General features: G+C 37.4%; 1 protein-coding gene and 1 long non-coding RNA gene across 2 annotated transcripts in view; one reads left to right on the top strand and one right to left on the bottom strand.

Moving 5' to 3' along the window:
* Positions 1 to 869: 869 nt before the first annotated feature.
* The window catches only part of LOC121296610 (putative uncharacterized protein MYH16), a 55,033-nt gene continuing 38,491 nt past the window's right edge, over positions 870 to 17,411 (bottom strand). The window contains exons 9-23 of the mRNA XM_041222327.1: positions 16,465 to 16,710; positions 15,798 to 15,915; positions 15,508 to 15,635; positions 14,528 to 14,724; positions 13,922 to 14,054; positions 12,331 to 12,547; positions 11,495 to 11,631; positions 9,177 to 9,280; positions 6,170 to 6,362; positions 5,376 to 5,579; positions 4,805 to 4,930; positions 4,206 to 4,376; positions 2,971 to 3,191; positions 2,566 to 2,689; positions 870 to 2,222 (exon numbers count right to left, since the gene is read on the bottom strand). Of these exons, the coding sequence (XP_041078261.1) occupies positions 2,076 to 2,222; positions 2,566 to 2,689; positions 2,971 to 3,191; positions 4,206 to 4,376; positions 4,805 to 4,930; positions 5,376 to 5,579; positions 6,170 to 6,362; positions 9,177 to 9,280; positions 11,495 to 11,631; positions 12,331 to 12,547; positions 13,922 to 14,054; positions 14,528 to 14,724; positions 15,508 to 15,635; positions 15,798 to 15,915; positions 16,465 to 16,710 (2,466 nt within the window). The 3' untranslated portion in view covers positions 870 to 2,075. The remainder of the gene's footprint in view (positions 2,223 to 2,565; positions 2,690 to 2,970; positions 3,192 to 4,205; positions 4,377 to 4,804; positions 4,931 to 5,375; positions 5,580 to 6,169; positions 6,363 to 9,176; positions 9,281 to 11,494; positions 11,632 to 12,330; positions 12,548 to 13,921; positions 14,055 to 14,527; positions 14,725 to 15,507; positions 15,636 to 15,797; positions 15,916 to 16,464; positions 16,711 to 17,411) is intronic.
* LOC121296611 overlaps positions 12,488 to 17,411 on the top strand; it is a 41,720-nt gene continuing 36,796 nt past the window's right edge. The window contains exons 1-2 of the long non-coding RNA XR_005947079.1: positions 12,488 to 12,572; positions 13,931 to 14,069. This is a non-coding gene — a long non-coding RNA (uncharacterized LOC121296611). The remainder of the gene's footprint in view (positions 12,573 to 13,930; positions 14,070 to 17,411) is intronic.

The following is a 17,411-nucleotide window of genomic DNA, read 5'->3' as shown; positions in this document are numbered from 1 at the left end:
TGGTGTCGTGATTGTACCCCATGCTGTAGATCAGGATGGGTTTGGTCACACTTTTCCTAGTATAATACATGCATCTTTCATTTTGTTTGCGCAGTTATAATGCAATCATATCAATCAGTTTGCTTTAACACATTTTTTGTCCACAGAAGTTGCGCATTCAAGGCTATTTTCTTTCATTTTTAAAACCGACATTTTGACCTGTTAGAGGACACCATGTATAGCTGATATGAATTTTTCTTGTTCACTTTTCTATAGCATAAAAACAAATTCAGGTCTAGCAGAACAAGGTGTATTTCATTACAGATGTCAATGCTCCAGAAATCCTGACTGCATCAACATATAAATATCCACCAATTCCTGTTCATTAATTGCATGCCAGAACAGGCAATGAAGGAACAGTAAGTAATGTGTTTGTTATTATTTATTTTTTTATGCTCTCTAATGTTTAAATTCCCTGAAGTTTCAAGTGTTTTCAAATTAAATTATATTTTTTATGCCGTCCTTACCAATCTGCAGTAACATTTTTTTTTTTAAATGTTGTAAGAACAAGCAGAAGCTTTCTTGACAGAACGCTTTGTAGATTTACACCCACTAGCAATATGTAAAAGAAGGTTGTAATATATTTTATAGGAGTTTACTTCTTGAAATATTAACAGCATAGAACAGCAAGAACAAAATGTCCTGCGACCACAAATTCATCTACCTGTATCAGCGTTCGTTATTCTAGAGTTAGGGGGAATTTATTTTTTAAATAGTTATAGTTACATCATTTTAAGGCCTTCTATGTATAAGGTGTGTGTGTGTGTGTGTGTGTGTATATATATATATATATATATATATATATATATATATATATATATATAATCTCCAAGCCTGCGGATAATGCTTAATTTAATTTCTGTATCTAAGAGGTATAAAGCACGACTCACTTTAACTATTTCAAGATGGTTTCCTTAGAGTTTTGTATATGTGCTTAGATTAACAAGTGTTTTAAAAGCATGCGCATTAACTCCAAACCTTCTTTAGAGATCAAAATTGAATAGGGCCTAAAAAGCTATACTGTACATTAGATGCCCAGCATGTAGTAGCTAAAATACTTTTCCTTTAAGTTAATTTTTTTTAATGGGATTTTTAACGGAATGTGGAATTTTTTCAAGGAAGAATCTTAACTCACCATTACCATACACTAAAAAAATATATATTAAAAAGGCAATGAGACCACCTCTATGCCACCTGTGTGTTCCATGACCAAATGCATTGCTTAGTAAAGAACAAAAAAAAAACACAAAGAGAACCCATTATTCCACACTGAAGTATTGTGTTCAAGTGGGGGCTTTAAACCCTAATAAGAGGAACCATGAATATGCGGTTCCAATATGATATTGCTGATTTGTTAGAAGCAGTATTATTAAATCCTGGCTTAAAATCTGTTAAGCGACAATGGTTCCCAAATTCAGTTCTCAGGGACTACTCTCTATCCTGGTTTGTGTTTAAACCAGGTCAGCAGCTTGCCAGCGCACATAAAGCAGCACACACTCGTCTGTGACTCAAAGCATCTTCAAGTAGCTTTACATGTTCTTTCTTATTTATGTTCTTATTGCAATAGCTCAAATACTATTTTTGAAGTGTCAGACGTGTTAACATGCTCTGACTATGAGTTCAGGAGCTGCTCTTCAATTCCAGTTGCATGCTGTAGATAGGTAAAACACTAGATGGCGCTGATCTAGCCTAGACTGCACATGTCTCTGTCAGGCAACTAAAACTGAGCAGCAGCTTTTGAACTCATACTAATACAATAACAAAAGTAAAGGAACATTAAAGAAAACTAAGAAGATTTAATTGGAAATTATTTGCCAACTAACTTAAAGGTAATGTGACACTTTAATAACTGGTTACTTGCAATACAAGGTGACATTTAGAATAAAACCCCGGGCAGTTGTGAATTAGGGACCACCGTTCCGTCAAACAGAAGTAAAGTCAGTTTGTATCTCTAACTAAACAAGTGTGGTTATTCTTCCTATAGTGCTGTTTAGATTCTGTAATATTTCAATTTCAATATATTATTACATCTTCTATTATTCGATCATGAGTTTCTTCAGGGAGTTCAAATAGGCTGGGATCAGAGAAGCTGTGTCCTCATCATTCATTATCTTTTCTCCTCTTCCCTCAGAGCCCGCAGAGCTTGGGGATCGGACAATGTTGGCAAAGGGAGTACTGTAGCCCTGTGTGCGAAATGAAAGAAAAAAAGATACCTTCAATATAAATATTAATCTTGAAGTTAGAGATCGAACGACAGAAGACACAAATTGTTTGTTGTACACCTGAAAAAAACTTCACTCAACACTCATGGGTTTATGAAGCAAAGCTCTGTCAGCTGTAAAAGGTAATTCATTCTAAATCAGAATTAGTTTCAGCTTCCACACCCAAATTGAAAATGATCTTAAAGCTGTCTTAAATACATTTAGAGATATCTTCAAATTCTTCCCATATACCTTGACAAAAAACAACAACAAAAAAACATGGTATTAGTTTAAAAAAAAAGTTACAATGCAAACAGGTCCCTACTGAAGAGTATCCTTTGCCGAAGCTGGCTCTGTTCTTGGTTCTGATCTTTGTCAGAGCTGTCTCTGCGATGTCAGCTCTCTCCTTTGCATTCAACATGTGGACCGAGTTCCTGTATTTGGCCAAGACATACAAACCGGTTCAAGTAAAACGGACGAGGACCTCCCTTTTTAGCATCCTAACATCCAATTCTTTACACAGACAAGAAGTTCTCAGTTGGTTTTACTGTGACAGTATATATAATATATATATATATAATATATATATATATATGTAGTATATATATATATATATATATAATATATATATAATCACAAACAAAACTATATTGCAAAATACTTCATTTAATTTTGATACATAATTGAGAACAGGAGGAGAATATGGACTGCAGAGAAAGGGCTTGATTACTGTAACATAGCATTACTCACAGCCTCCTCCACTTGTCGCTTGTAGGCCTTAAGTTTGTTCTGCAGCCTCTCCACCAGCTCCTGCATCCTCTGCTGGTTCTTCTGGTCCTCCTCCGCCTGGAACACCAGCTCCTTGAGGCGCCGCTCGTTCTTCCTCAGGGTCTTCACACTCTCCGCATGGCGCTTCTGTTCACCATCCAGCTCCAGCTCCAACTCCTTCACCTGCAAACAAGCAGATACTCCCAGCTCAATACATACATGAATACAAATCTCTCCTCCATTCACCTTCATTGGGATTCCAAATCCTGTTATCCCCCGATAACACAGTATATCAACTGTGTTACACAGTATGCCGCCAAGTTTCCCATTGATAGCATGCAACAGCAAGTATAATCACTGATTCAACCGGACTCATAACTGACTTAAAATCAAATCAAGGACCTTAAAAAAGTAAAGAATAAACATTGGCCATATAATACAGTAGCTAGAACTAGAGGAAACATCAAGTGTTTTTTAAGCACTCTTTAAAGGTGCCTGCTTTGTTGTCTATGCTATGTGACCATCCCCTGATCTTATTGTCTTCTAACAAAAGTTCATAACACATCCTTTCCAATTCTAAGAAATGCTGATCTTGATAGCTCTAGCGAAGTGTTAGTAGTACATACAGCAATATGGTGTTACTAACTGTGATGTACATTCTTCATAGAATGACAAAAATACACTATAACAAGAATAGTTTCTGCCTGTCAAGTCTAACAATATTATTTAAAGACTAGAGATTAATATAGTATGTGTCTCATACAGGTTCAGCATACTATATGAGCTGTCAGTGTCCATATGTCCTACTCTATTGGGTTAAGTTTATGCCAGACCAGTGCTTAATATCTAAAGACCATAAAAGTTAATGTTAGCTAGAAACTGACAGTGGTTAGTGTTGTAAATGGAAAAAGAAACAGACACACCCTCCCCAACCACCGTCAGCTGTAAGAGATTTTCAATCCCTGCTGACATCGCTGTTATTAATCTGCCAAACTGAAGGTGAAAGGTCTCATATATCCCATTGTCAGTCCACAGAAACAAACGACCTCTAGCTGAACTCCGATTGACTGGGATCTGCGCTTTCAGCAGAGAGCATGAGGGGGTGGGGTTTCAAAAAAAGTCAAAACAGCAGCAGATCTAAACACTAATGCTACATTGTAAAAATTAATTAGTTGTATTTCAGTGTTTTGCACTCACTTTTCCTTCCAGTTTCTGAATGATTTTCTTGCCTCCCTTCATGGTCAGCTGCTCAGCCTCCTCCAGTCTGGTGTTCAGGTCCTTGATCTGCATCTCCAGTCCTTTCTTGACTCTCTCCAGGTGAAGGGTGTGGTCTTGCTCCTGACGGAGTTCCTCTGACATCCTTGCAGCCTGGGTGTCACAAAAAAGTTTTGGTTAAGGGCCTGTTTTGAAGTGCAAAGGCAAAGTCATAAAGATAACAGATATCTCTGGTATTTTATTTAGTATAATTGCAGTTACCCTATTTTGAGAGAACCATGCCACAGTAAATATGTAATCCTAGGATTAGTTCCAGAAATGAGCAGTTACATTAAGTTTCTAACTAATTTAGTTGTCTCTGAAAATGCATCTTTTACCTGTAGAATACATTTCGTTTTTTATACTTCTTTTGTCACATACAAATAAAATGACTCTTACAGACATTTCTGAACAAGCAGAAACAAGGATATGCTAATGATAGTCGTGATGTCACAGTAATATACCATGTTCAGTTTAATAGCATGGTCAGTATAATACACTGCACACAGTGTAGAAGCAATATTTTGACAGAATTCACATACCTCAGATGTGGCTTTTTTCGCTTTTTCTTCGGCAGCTCTGACCTCATTGTGCAGTTCTTCATGCTCTGTATTTAGCTGCTGCAAGTCTGCTTCCAGCTTTCTTTTCAAATTTGTCACTGACTGGAACTGCCATTGAGAAAGAATTCAGAGAGGACACAAATAAAATGATCACAGTCTTGACTATTTTCGATATGCTTTCTTGTTCTATCCTACACACAGAGATTCAAAGATTCAAACGTAATCTCAAAATGGATGCCAAAAGGATTCTTTACATTCATTTTTATTCTACTTATTTTAATTAAAAAAATAAATGACCTTGACTTCAACAGCATGTTACATATACTGTTACTGAACGACCTTTATTTGTCTGCAAATGTGGTATTGTTGTACACTGGTCCATTCTATTAAAACTGCCTTTTTGCTATCAATTCCACTGCCGTGCCACCACACTGCTGTGGAGATCATTTGCTCAGGATTGCTATGTGTTTACCATGGTATAGCACACTTTGATAAGTACAGGTTACACTTTCAAAGAGAATTGCTTGAGAGGTGTACAGATCCATTACCTCACCTGACTGTTCAGTTCGTTGTACGTATCGTTCATTTCAATCAGCTCCTGCTCTAAGATCTTGCAGGCCCGCTGAGAGGCGTCCACGCTAGTCCGAGTTTCCTCCATCTCAGTTGCCAGAAGGTTGCAGCGTCTCTCCATCAAGTTGTACTGTTCTCTCACCTCTTCTTGCTGTCTGGACTCATCCTCGATCTGTGTCTGCAAGTCCTATGGAAAGTAAAGCCTTTAAAAAATGCTCTCAACTCTACCTTGACTTGCCCTTATAAAAGTTTACTATGTTTATTCTGCGTATTAAATACACTACAGCTTACTCTGATTTGATGTGACTTCACTATGCTTCACAACTTTTTGCTATGCATTTACCATAGTATAATGCAGTAAAATTTAATAAGGACTTTTTCTGCATTAGGAGTAAATATGTCCAAACTAATGTCCAAGCTACAAGAATCATGAGAAGGATCTCGGTGACATCACAAGGCCTGTGCAATAGGCTGATCTATTGAACAACCCATCCATCAAGTCAGTCTTCTCCATATGTTGTATGTCTGAATCAAATACTTACAAGAGGAAGAATATGTCAATTATAATTGCTGCAGGAAGTTATGTGGTAAAAAAATCTCTCCCTATATTAAGTACAGGCTGAAAGAAAGCATGGAGGACAAACAGACATGGAATTAAATGCTAAAACATACAAGATACTGCCAATTTCATTTAGCGATTTTCCAAATGCATGGACTTTTGTTTTGTGTTTTTCAAGGTATTCTGTTATTCCTATCATGCTTTGTCTGTGCACATACCTTTATCTGCTGCTGCATTTTCTTGATGGTTTTCAGCAGGTCTCCATTATTCTTATTAACCAAGTCCAGCTGGATCTCCACCTCGTTGACGTCTCCTTCCAGCTTTTTCTTCATTCGCACGGCCTCAGTTCGGCCCTTTATTTCAGCATCAAGACTGGCTTGTAGTGAGTCTAGTGCTCGGAGGTGATTTTTCCTGCTGGTCAAAAACACAGTTTGAGCTTTAAGGTTTCAAATATCTATATCTATATAAATCCCTGTGAAATTATTTTTATTATAGAATCACTGATGAATATTTTAAGCAGCATGCTAATATTTCGTTAAAGTTAAACAATCTTTTTAAACAGCCCTTGAAGCTCTTTGGAGGGTAAACTTGTTTTGTTTAGCCACATTTTGAATTTTACAGCAGCCGAGGCACCTAGACCTCTGAAGCTTCCCTTTGCTTTAGCTCTCCGTTACTGCTGTTAAACAAATCATCTGAGACGTCTCTGTGGTCTCTAGATCTAATCTATAGTTTGTTAGGCTTCACAAGATTGATTGAGGTTATTTTGTGCAACTCAGTGGGAATGTGGAACAGACTCTCTCAGTTAGTGCTATAAAAGATATCCATCCATCTCTGTGCCACCCAACAGGTTTCCAATCTCCCTGTGTTTTGAAGGTAAATGGGCTGTCTGCAGCTTGAAGGCTAGCTGACCTTCTAGGGAGGGCAAAGTAAACATACTTCTTATAGAAAGGAGCTCCATATGATTGAAGGTACTAAAATCTTCATTTTTGTTACAGGGGGGATCTGAAAATAAGGGGCACCATTTAACACAGTTCTATTCAGACCACTACCATTTGCATGCAGTTCCCACAGAGTTATAAAACTGATCTAGCATTGTTTTAATTTGACTTTGCTATACAGTAGTCTGAGCAGTTCACGTACTATAGTGAAGTTTTGTCTGTACGTACTTTTGAATTGTATGAAGATACCCACACAGAATCACCACATAAAAGACCTGAAAGGTGTTATAATAGACAACCAGACAGCAGGGCGCGAAACAACCAATGGCACTGGCGACAATTAACGCAGTGCCCAAGCTGCTTGCCGCAATGCCTCTCAAATAAAAAAAAAACTTACGGCAAAAGTTGCCTGTAAGCACGCCCATCACCAGCACATCTGATCTACAACCCATTCACAAACTTGCTCAGTCAGCTGCTCCATTCTCCGTTTGTAACAAAACTGTAAATCCTTTTCAATTGTGAATTTAAAGAACTGTGAAACTATATAAAGTCTCTCAAATGTAAACATCTAACATTACGTACGTCCAGCTGTTCATCATTGTGATGCAGAGCACTCTCCATTGCCTGACAAAGTTTCTATTTCAAGTTTTTTTTTTTTTAAGCCATGTTGTTTGTACAGGTTTTGAAACAGCAGTTCGCAAACCACAGTTGCACAGATACTGCAGATCGAACAACTCATTTGATCACTATCGTTAATAAACTCCAACCATGGGTAAATCTTCGGCCAGTTTGCCTGAAAATCTATCTTTTCTAACTTCCTCTTTACTGAGATTGCTTATTTGTGCTGGTGTTGTATCACTAAGGCTGTATCTAAGCCTCTAGTCTAATCTTTGTATTAGTCAGTTGTGTGTGGAGTTTAGTAAAACAAATACCCTGAATATGTATTTTTTGCCAAATTACCCTTTGAATTAAACTTTCATTAACATATTAGGCTCTCTGCAATTATTTTTCACCTTGGTGCCCTTGGGTTGGACTTATGTTTTGCCTTTTTCCCCCTGAATCTTCATGCCCAACAAAGGCAATTGCCTTTGCCCATCATGACCTTAACTTCATGCCATGAGTGTGGGGAAGCGACCAAAATGCAAACTGAATGCTCAAAGGAGGTTATAGGTATAATGTCCTGGTGAGACCACAATACAAAACGGACATTGCGGCCTAGGAGGACGTTCAGCAAAGAACAACCAGAATAATCCCAGGGCTAAAGGATTGCGCTATGAATATAGGTTAAGGGAACCAAATCTCTTTAGCCAAGATGAACAATGAAAATGTAAGTCTTTAAAATATTAAAAGGAGTTGACAAAGTTAACCTACAGTAGCCAATACTTTAAGTTCAGCACAGAAACCAGGACCAAAGGACACGTTTGAAAGTAGGGACAAACTTAGGGCAGAGGGTAGGAGAATCTTCTGTACACAGAGATTGGTGAGGGTATGGAATGGGTTACCAAGCCATGGTGTTGATGTTGAACCACCCGTGGTCCTTTACCTGACATGTTTTGATATTAATCAGCTACTAGGAACCGGACAAGCATAAATGGGCCGCTCTCATATCTTATGTTCTTATGTTGTGATGAAATTTATTGATTGCATCTGGATACATAGGGAGATTCTTGTGCACTTGACCAGCTGGCAATTAACCCTGGGATTGCTGCTTTACATTTTATGTAATGTAATGACAGTACAGAGTAAAATACAGAAAAAGTAGAACACAGGAAAGAGAGATTTGCTAATGTAAATACAAAAGGAATTAACTTACCATGGAAGAAAGAAGTTGTCTGTTAGCGTTAGCAAGACAACAGAAAAAGAGAAGGAGAAATTGTGAAAGCAGAAAAAAGATTGCCGTTGATTACATGAACATCAAAATCAAGTTTTAAATGATGAAAAATAAAATCCATTCATTATAACAAATATGATGACATCCTATTCTCAATTTTCATACACATTCCATTAAATTATTATAACATTTATTTTCTTTGTTAGATGAGTAGTATGTGTTGCTATAGAGAGGCAATACAGAGAACAGTAAAATGACATTCAGATGAACATATGTCAAGGGTATAGTCAAATATGCTACCTCTGTCTTTTTGTTTAGTATTGGAACTTATCAGACCTGTGCAATTATTTGAAAAACTGCCATGTGAATCAATATCCAACCTAGACAGGAACTCAGTTACTATGTTATTAAAATACGACTCTGAAAATACGAACGAGTTCTGAAGTTTGAATATACCTCAAAGCTTCAAGCTCCTCCTCCTTCTCTTGGATCCTCCGATCTATATCAGACTTTGTCTGCGTCAATTCTACCTGCAGTCGCACTACTTTGGTTTCTTCAGCCTGTGAAAAAAATAATAAATACATGTACAAGTTAATTAGGTTAAGAACAACACTTGGTACCATGCTTCTAGTCTTGTTGACACTAATTACACACAACAATTTGGAAAATATCACTGGAATATCAAGTGGTCTTTGTACGTAGCACATGGGTAATGATACGGCACCATGATACTGCAATGTTTTCGATACTAATGTGAAAACACTGGCATGCCAAAACCTGTAAATGCTACTACCGAGATACCCATTTTCCTTTACTTATGTCTCATTCTATTCAAGCGGTCACTGAACTACCATTACACAACACTTAGTGTTACCTCTTCCCCTTAGATCAGAACCCTTGCGTTACAACTGCACTGTCAGTGCCACTTTATTGTAAATGAATATCTTACACCATTATACCCAGATATGTTTTCATTTATTCCTTTGGCCCATTATGTATTCAATGTCCAGAAGGTGATGTTGGAGCATATACTTCTTATACCCTCTCTTCTGACTGAACCCACTGTGCTAATTTGGTGAGGTGGTTAGAGTAATAGATTAGTAAGAATGAAGTACTTGGAAGGATTTGGAATATGCTCAAAGATAGTTTATTACAGTTTAAAGGTAAAACAATTTATCCAATGGTCCACTATGAATCTTAAAAATAGTTACTAGCTTCAGGTTTCACCTCCCACAATCTTTCAGCGCCACTTAGATTTAACACCGGTAGATTAGCTTGTCTCTAGTATAAATATTTGGAGAAGTTCCCGGGGACCCTTTAAATAAATGAACACTGAAACGTGTGCAGGCTGGCCCCAAGTGGTGTGAGCTTGAGCAGGAATCTCCTGCAGCAAAGGCATCGCAAATACTCTCAAAGAGGATTATTTTCTAAAGAGGTGAACTGGAAAATGACAGATTAGACTGAGTGAAAGGTTTGCCTAGGAGTTCAATATTTTGTCTTACATGCCAAACAGAATCCAAACCTTCATACGCACTTGGCAGAGCCCAGATGTTGGCACCAACTGGAACATTAAAACACTGTACTTGGGTAGGATTTTGCATGACATCTGATCTAATCCTTGTACTGTCCTTGTTCTCTGGTTTAAGACCCTTTTCATTGCAAATCCCTCCTCCTACAGCTATTTTCTTATCAGAATTATCTTTTCTGTCATCTTTCAGGTATACTGCCATAACATCTAACTCAACATGAACATTGGTTTGATCCACGGTCTGTACTAATCAGCGATGTGTATGCAACAGAAGCCGCTGGTAGATTACAAAAACGATTAATTAAACTTAGGCTAGGTAGTGGTTATCTTAGTATGTTTTTTATTCTCTAGTAATTAAATTATATTCATTGAAAAAGACAAGAGAGAGCCAGATTGTTATTATTTTTTTATTGTTTTGGTTTAAATATAATAGAGAAGGCTAATGTTCCTATTGAAGTAGGCTACAATATTTATTTTTCATTAAAAAGTTGGCGTTGTTCTTTGTTGAAATTAATGTTCAGCTTTCATATTTTATTGTGTTCTACTCATTTAATCAAACCAAGCAGTACAGGTTGCTTGTATCGTTCATGACGTTTCTCAAATCAAGTAAGCTTATTTGTGTATAAAAAAAAAGACAATATTAGTTGCAGCCAGTGTCACCTTACTTAAAGGCACTCAAGCTGAAATCGTAAAGTAATTTAAAGTAGGCTACAAACGTGGCAGCAGACTCTCTCTCTAGCATGCACACAAGAACTTGCAAACTTAATACAACTGTGTTGAGAATTTAAAAACAAAGCATTTTATGAGATTTTTAACTAGAGGTACCGGGAATATGACTCTGCATGCCCAGAGATTCTGGCACGCCCCATCAAAAATTAAGCACTTGTTCTGACAGTTCAAAATATCTTGATTTATTCAGATTAGTTTTAAAGGAGATTATCAATCTATACATAAAAACAAAATCTGTTAAATACAAAATTAGGAAAGCACAATAAGTTAAATTTACTAGTGAGGGCCTGGTACAAAGTGTACTGCTTTAAAACACTGACTGACATGTCTTGAAAAAAGACTTGGTGGATGACAGTACGAGCTAATGAAAGGATGTGGACAACAGTATTGGACTTAAAAATATCTTAATACCTCATCACAGCAGCAGGGGTCAACAGCGTCCTAATAAAAGAGTGTCACCCGGCATGAGCAATGACAAACATAAGAGCCGTTTCATAATGTGCATGCAGTACAGTACCTCTAAGGCTGCCTCAGACTCCTCCAAAGCTGCTTGGAGCTCATCCTTCTCCATCTCCATTCTCTTCTTGGACTTTTGAAGCTCATGGATACTTCTGCTGCCTTCTCCCAGCTGGTCTGTAAGGTCAGTGATCTCCTCTGATATGATAAAAACGACAATTGTTTTTTATTATTTATTATAATTTTTTTGCTCCAGTTTAATTATGCACCATACAAATACATCAAACTAAAACATTAATGGTGTTGCTTCTTGCTAGTTTTATAACATTCATAACTACTATACACTAAATAGTGCTGAATTTAGAAATACTAAATGAAGCTCAAATTCGAAAGACATTGAAACATTTGTCATTTTTTCCTGTTGTATTTGACAAGTTTTCACTGGACAAATATTTTTTTTAAATATCTGCCCTTAATTTTATCTGTCTATATCAACTTCACTTAAGTAAACAGCACGTTGTCTGCCATATGTACAGTAGCACACACATCAGCTTTATAGCTTTAAGCTGCAGCTGCATGTACAGTATATATGTATGTAATGTATGCATATACAACCCTCATCTTAAATGTCATGATTTATAATGCACATAATGATGTCTTAAAGAGCTACGAGGGGTTAATGTAAGATTATATAAGACAGCATTGTTAAATTAAAATACTACTAATACGACTAATACTACATTATTATTTAACTATGGTTCTCACAAGCACATTGAGATAATGATGTGTTAAGACCTTTGAAATAAAGGATTTATACCTGAGATGTAGGTAAGCATTTTCCTGCTGAACCAGCCCCCTGTCCTTATCAAAGCCCACCGGACTGACTCCACTGCTCACCTTGCAGTGCTTTGTTTTCCCTCTTTAAAACCTCCACTTGCTCAATGGCCTCTTCGTACGCAGTTTTCAGTTTGAAGAGGTCGGTGGCATGTTGGCGGCTCTCCTTCTGGCACCCTTCCATCTCAGCCATCATCTCCTCGCATTTCTGACGCCAGTCTGACAGCTGTTTCTCCATCACACGCTGCTTCTTGTCCAGAGCTCCTGCTGTAGCATTGGCCTGAAGAGGAAGAACAACAAGGCACGTCAGTATTAAAGCGAATACACCTCTAGGTTAGACCCTTGGGTTTTAGTGGGCACTTGTGCAAATTATATAGACATCAAATTACATGTTGTTGTTTTTCTTTTAAGTTAATAACAGTTCTAAATGGTATGTAATTTGCATCAAAATGATGTGCAATCAATACAAGTCTGTGGCTTATGGAACACCTGTGTTCCAAACAAGCTACCTTCTTTATTTAACAATAATTGATACAAGAGCTCAGATAATAAAACATTGCACAGTGTATGCTATTAATGTCAGATCCCCAGAGAAACTCAAGTATCTTATTTATCAAGCCTCCTAGTCACAATGCAAATCTGAACGTAGAATGTGCATGCAAATATTTATTACTTATTTATTTATTTATTTATTAATTTTTTTAATCAACTTTTCCCTTTCTTATCTGCTCCTGTTTATTAAACTTTAATTAATCACAAATATGTCTTGTAAATTCATAAACCTATAGCCCGACTTCAAACACTGGGATATTCCTCTGGGAACAGATTACCATCAAACGCTACTTTTCATATGTCTATATCCAACACAAATTATGGAAACAATAAATTATTTACAGAATGACTGAGAGTAGCTATTTTATTGCCTATTTTCTTCGCTCAGACCCTTTACTTTCTAAATATCTTGGCATCCTAGAATAGATAATCTTCTCTTCAGAAATATGCAAAATATTTTTGTAGAATGGTACCCCAAAATGTTCTCCATTTTCTTGGAAAGCAGTACAACTGGGGATGGGGAGTTTGTTGCCAGATAACCTCACTTAATAAAAAAATATCGTTCTATCCCTGAATATATAATGGTCTTGTATTTAAAAATGTGCTAAGGATTTTAAGTTCAGTGGACCCCAAATGTGATTAATTTACTAACAATGCTGAATGACTGGGTGGAACATTTGTTCTCTATTTTACCCAAAAATATAACGTTCCTGAGTGGTGATTGGCAAGACTGGTAGAATATTTAATTCAGTGTTGCCCTTGGCAGTCCTTAGCCATGGTAAAATTAATAGCAAATGTCATACCCAGTCATTCCTCATTGGATAGATCAGATTTCCAATACCACAGCACTTGTGGGACAGACACATTCAAATCATTAAAATATTTTGCATATTTTTAAAGAGTAGATGATTATTTATTCAAGGACACCAAGGTAATTGCCAAGTAAGGGGTCTGAGTAAGAAAAATGGGCAACTCAATTCCCACCCCTAGTCTTGCTGTAAGTCATTGGGAAGTGTTGAATATAGTCCTCAATGTAACAGGGGTGGGGTCAGGAAACACAGTTTAGAGAAGATGCTATATATGTTTTGACTTTCATTCTAACCTTTTCCAGATCAATGCAGAGATCCTCAACTTCTCCCTGCAGTCGCTGCTTGGTTTTCTCCAGGCTAGAGCACTTTGACTGGGAGGCCTCCACAGCTTCCTCTGCCACCTGCAGACGTGATGAAAGTTTTTTCCTGGAAAAGACACAAGTTCAGTATTTCTACTTCAGACTTCAAATCTGAAATACAAACTAATTCCTAGATAAAATCAACTTGGAATTGATGGTGGCTGATTGGCTGTTGGTGACTTGTGGTGTTTTCTCCTGTGCCAGTATAGATGTGTTAAGGAGGGGATGAAAAAAAGGTCCACAGTTCCACAAAATACATTCTGAGAAAAAACATAATAAAGTGTTGTTTGATGTGTTATAAGGCTATCTAATTCTGTGGTCTCAGCACCAGCCTGAAAGACACCTGGTCATAGGACTGGAGTCAATTTTCCACAATTTATTTATGATAATAACACTTCATTTGTAATTGCCCCTGCTTCACATTTTCATTTCACTTTAAATTACATACATTTTCATATGGGATATGCCTAAAATTAAGGGGCAGTATTTTAACAGAATAGAATAAGGTGAAGTGGAAAAACCAGCCCTGTCGTGACTTACTTGGCCTCCTCAAGCTCATCGGTGCGCTGAATGGCGTCAGCCTCGTAGCGGTTCCTCCAGTGGGTCACCTCGCTGTTGAGTTTGGAGACTAGTCTCTGGAGCTCCAGTTTGCTCTCCTGCTCTTCTTCCAGTTGCTCCCTTAACTTTTCACATTCGTGGCTAAGATTGGAAAGGCTGCTTCCCAGTGTACTCTTTGACTAAAACAACAGAATCACTGTTTAAGTTTCATGTTATTAACAAACAATTTTCTTCTATAACTTCAAACACCTGAGACAGTAAGGATCATATTTTCAATTATTTTAATCCAGTCCTGTGCTGACTCCTGTTTTTTGAAAGAAGAAACCTATCACCTATTACAAAACTAGAGCCAAACACATACAGTTAGTAATCAGTGTAATTCAATGCCTCTTAAACACTCTGAAGTCATACGTATTTCTTTTTGTAACATTACTATGGAGTTCATTAAAGACTAGGGTAACCAAAATATGACCTTAAGTCAAGTAGACCGATGCACAGATGAAGATGCTTGCCGAAATGTGCGTCTACTTCCATTTCTACTAAAATTACTTTACCCATATTTTTTCTTATTTTATTAAAAGCATGTGTGGTGGACAGGGTTTACTTTTAACAAGATGCTAAGACATCCCTTTGACTTAAGAAATGATTTAATATAACTATATAAAAAAAGTGAAGTCCACACACTGGAATGGGCCCAATTACTTCAAAGAGGAATTCAACAAAATTGCATGAAAACTGTCCTTTCTACATCTGTTGTATGGTGCTGATGTCTGTGGACACCATGATTTCACGTTATTGTATACAATATACAGGAAGCTGTTTCCACTGCTGATGACGTTGTCAGAAAGGGACATGTTAATGACCAAGAAGCTTTGGTCAATGAGCAACAGTTGTTCCAATTTGTAAAATTCTACAGGACAGAAAGACAGTTCTGTTTATGAGCAGTGGGGCTGTTTTTATACCTTATTCTCTTCTTCCAGTTGCTTCTTCAGGTCTTCACTCTGTGCTATCAGCAGGGCCTTTGTCCTATTGGTATGACTGGCTCTATTTTCCACTTTCTCCAGTTGATTGCCAAGTTCATTATTTTCAGCTTGAAGGAAGAAGGCATTTTATTTGCATCCGCTTAATCCCAATAGAACATAACTGTGGGTTTACAACAGGGCTGCTCTGCTTACTGAGATCTGTGAAACTAGCCACATGCATACTGTACATACAAGCTGTACATGTCAGACATTTCTTTTCTAATTAATACCTGTGAGCCTTGTTTTGGCGAGGTTCAGTTCATTGAGCCCCTTTTGCAGTTCTTCATTCCTAGAATTTGATTCTGCAAGTAAATCTTCTAGTTTCCTCATTTGGATATCACTAGAGACCTGTTTAAAAAAAAAAAGGATATTTTTAACAACCCATAAAGAAAAGAAACCATACAGGGGAACTGAATGCAATCATTATTAGGCCTATGTGTAATGGCACCCCTAAGTATTGACATCATGTGGTTTTAGATAGTAAATCAACCACAGATGAATGGACTATTATTAGGTAAATACTTTCATTGATAACACATGTTTGTTTGTTTTTTACCAGTTAATCAATATACTAAAGGAAATTATGTAAGATCACCAATGACAATTGGTACATTTACTAAAACGTACGATCCCACATTCATGTTACATTTTGAGACAGAAATACAATTTCTTGGTGTTTATCATTTTAGGGATTCATTGACAATGTCCTCTTCAAAATGTACAGTACTTGCCATTGCGTCTCTCTGTGAACCAAATAATGCATGCTCCTACTGCTACCTTCAGAAGTAAATATAAATGATAGCACTGGAAACAAAACAATTATTAAAAAGAGAATAATCACTTTCTTTCCTCATCGATTACACTGGAAGCACTGTGATTTGCTTTTAAAAAGAATACCTTGGCTTTCTGCATATTGTCTACGGTGGCTGACAGATCATCTATTTCCAGTTTCATGTTCTGCTTGTCCTTCTCCAGTTTTATGCGCACCCTCTGCAGGCTCTCGTACTGCTCAGTCATGTCCACCACCACCTCAGTGTGCTTCTTGCGCAGAGCTGATGCCATGGTCTCCGATTGCAGGGCAGCTTCGTCCAGCTCGCGGCGAAGTCTCAGCAGCTCCGACTCACGCTTCTTATTCATCTCAATCTGGAGCCACACAACAGAAATACGTTTCCTGATTTGACTATGAGCTTTATGACGAGCATCTCTGTTTTGTGCTGGATACGTTCACAATTTTATAAGAACTAATTCTTGATTCAATGGGCACAAACCAACAATCCCGCACACCACAAGCAAACATCTTAACCACTGTGCGAAAAAGCCAGGCTCAACTGCATCTGTGGTTATAGAGCTTTTACCTTATCTCACCAACAGGGAAGAGATCCATAACAACAGTGCATCACACAACACTGCCCGTTACATTTAGAATCAAACACTTCTTACCATTTACATATTGAAAGAAAATATTAATGGGTGATTTAAGGTAGTTTCTAAAGTGAAAGAAACTAGGAACGTGCCTGCAGGTACTTGTGTGTGTGTGTGTGTGTGTGTGTGTGTGTGTGTGTGTGTGTGTGTGTGTGTGTGTGTGTGTGTGTGTGTGTGTGTGTGTGTGTAATTTGTGTCATTTTGTCTCCTATAGACCTCCTGAAGTGAAACTGACAACTTAATTGTTTCTTTCTCAAAACCATGTTCTTGCTTTCTGTGGCAAAATTAGTATAGAAGCATGTGTGACTGAATGACACGCCATGCAATGTTCCCAAGGGTCTTCCTATATCAATGGTGTTGAGAAAAGACATTAGATGGTGAACTCAGTGTATTATGGTGATCTTAGTCTAGCTATTAAATGC

The sequence above is a fragment of the Polyodon spathula genome, chromosome 21 (assembly GCF_017654505.1).
Source record: "Polyodon spathula isolate WHYD16114869_AA chromosome 21, ASM1765450v1, whole genome shotgun sequence".
NCBI lineage: Eukaryota > Metazoa > Chordata > Actinopteri > Acipenseriformes > Polyodontidae > Polyodon > Polyodon spathula.
Note: the sequence above shows the minus strand (reverse complement) of the source record. Positions and strands in the feature narration are given on the sequence as shown.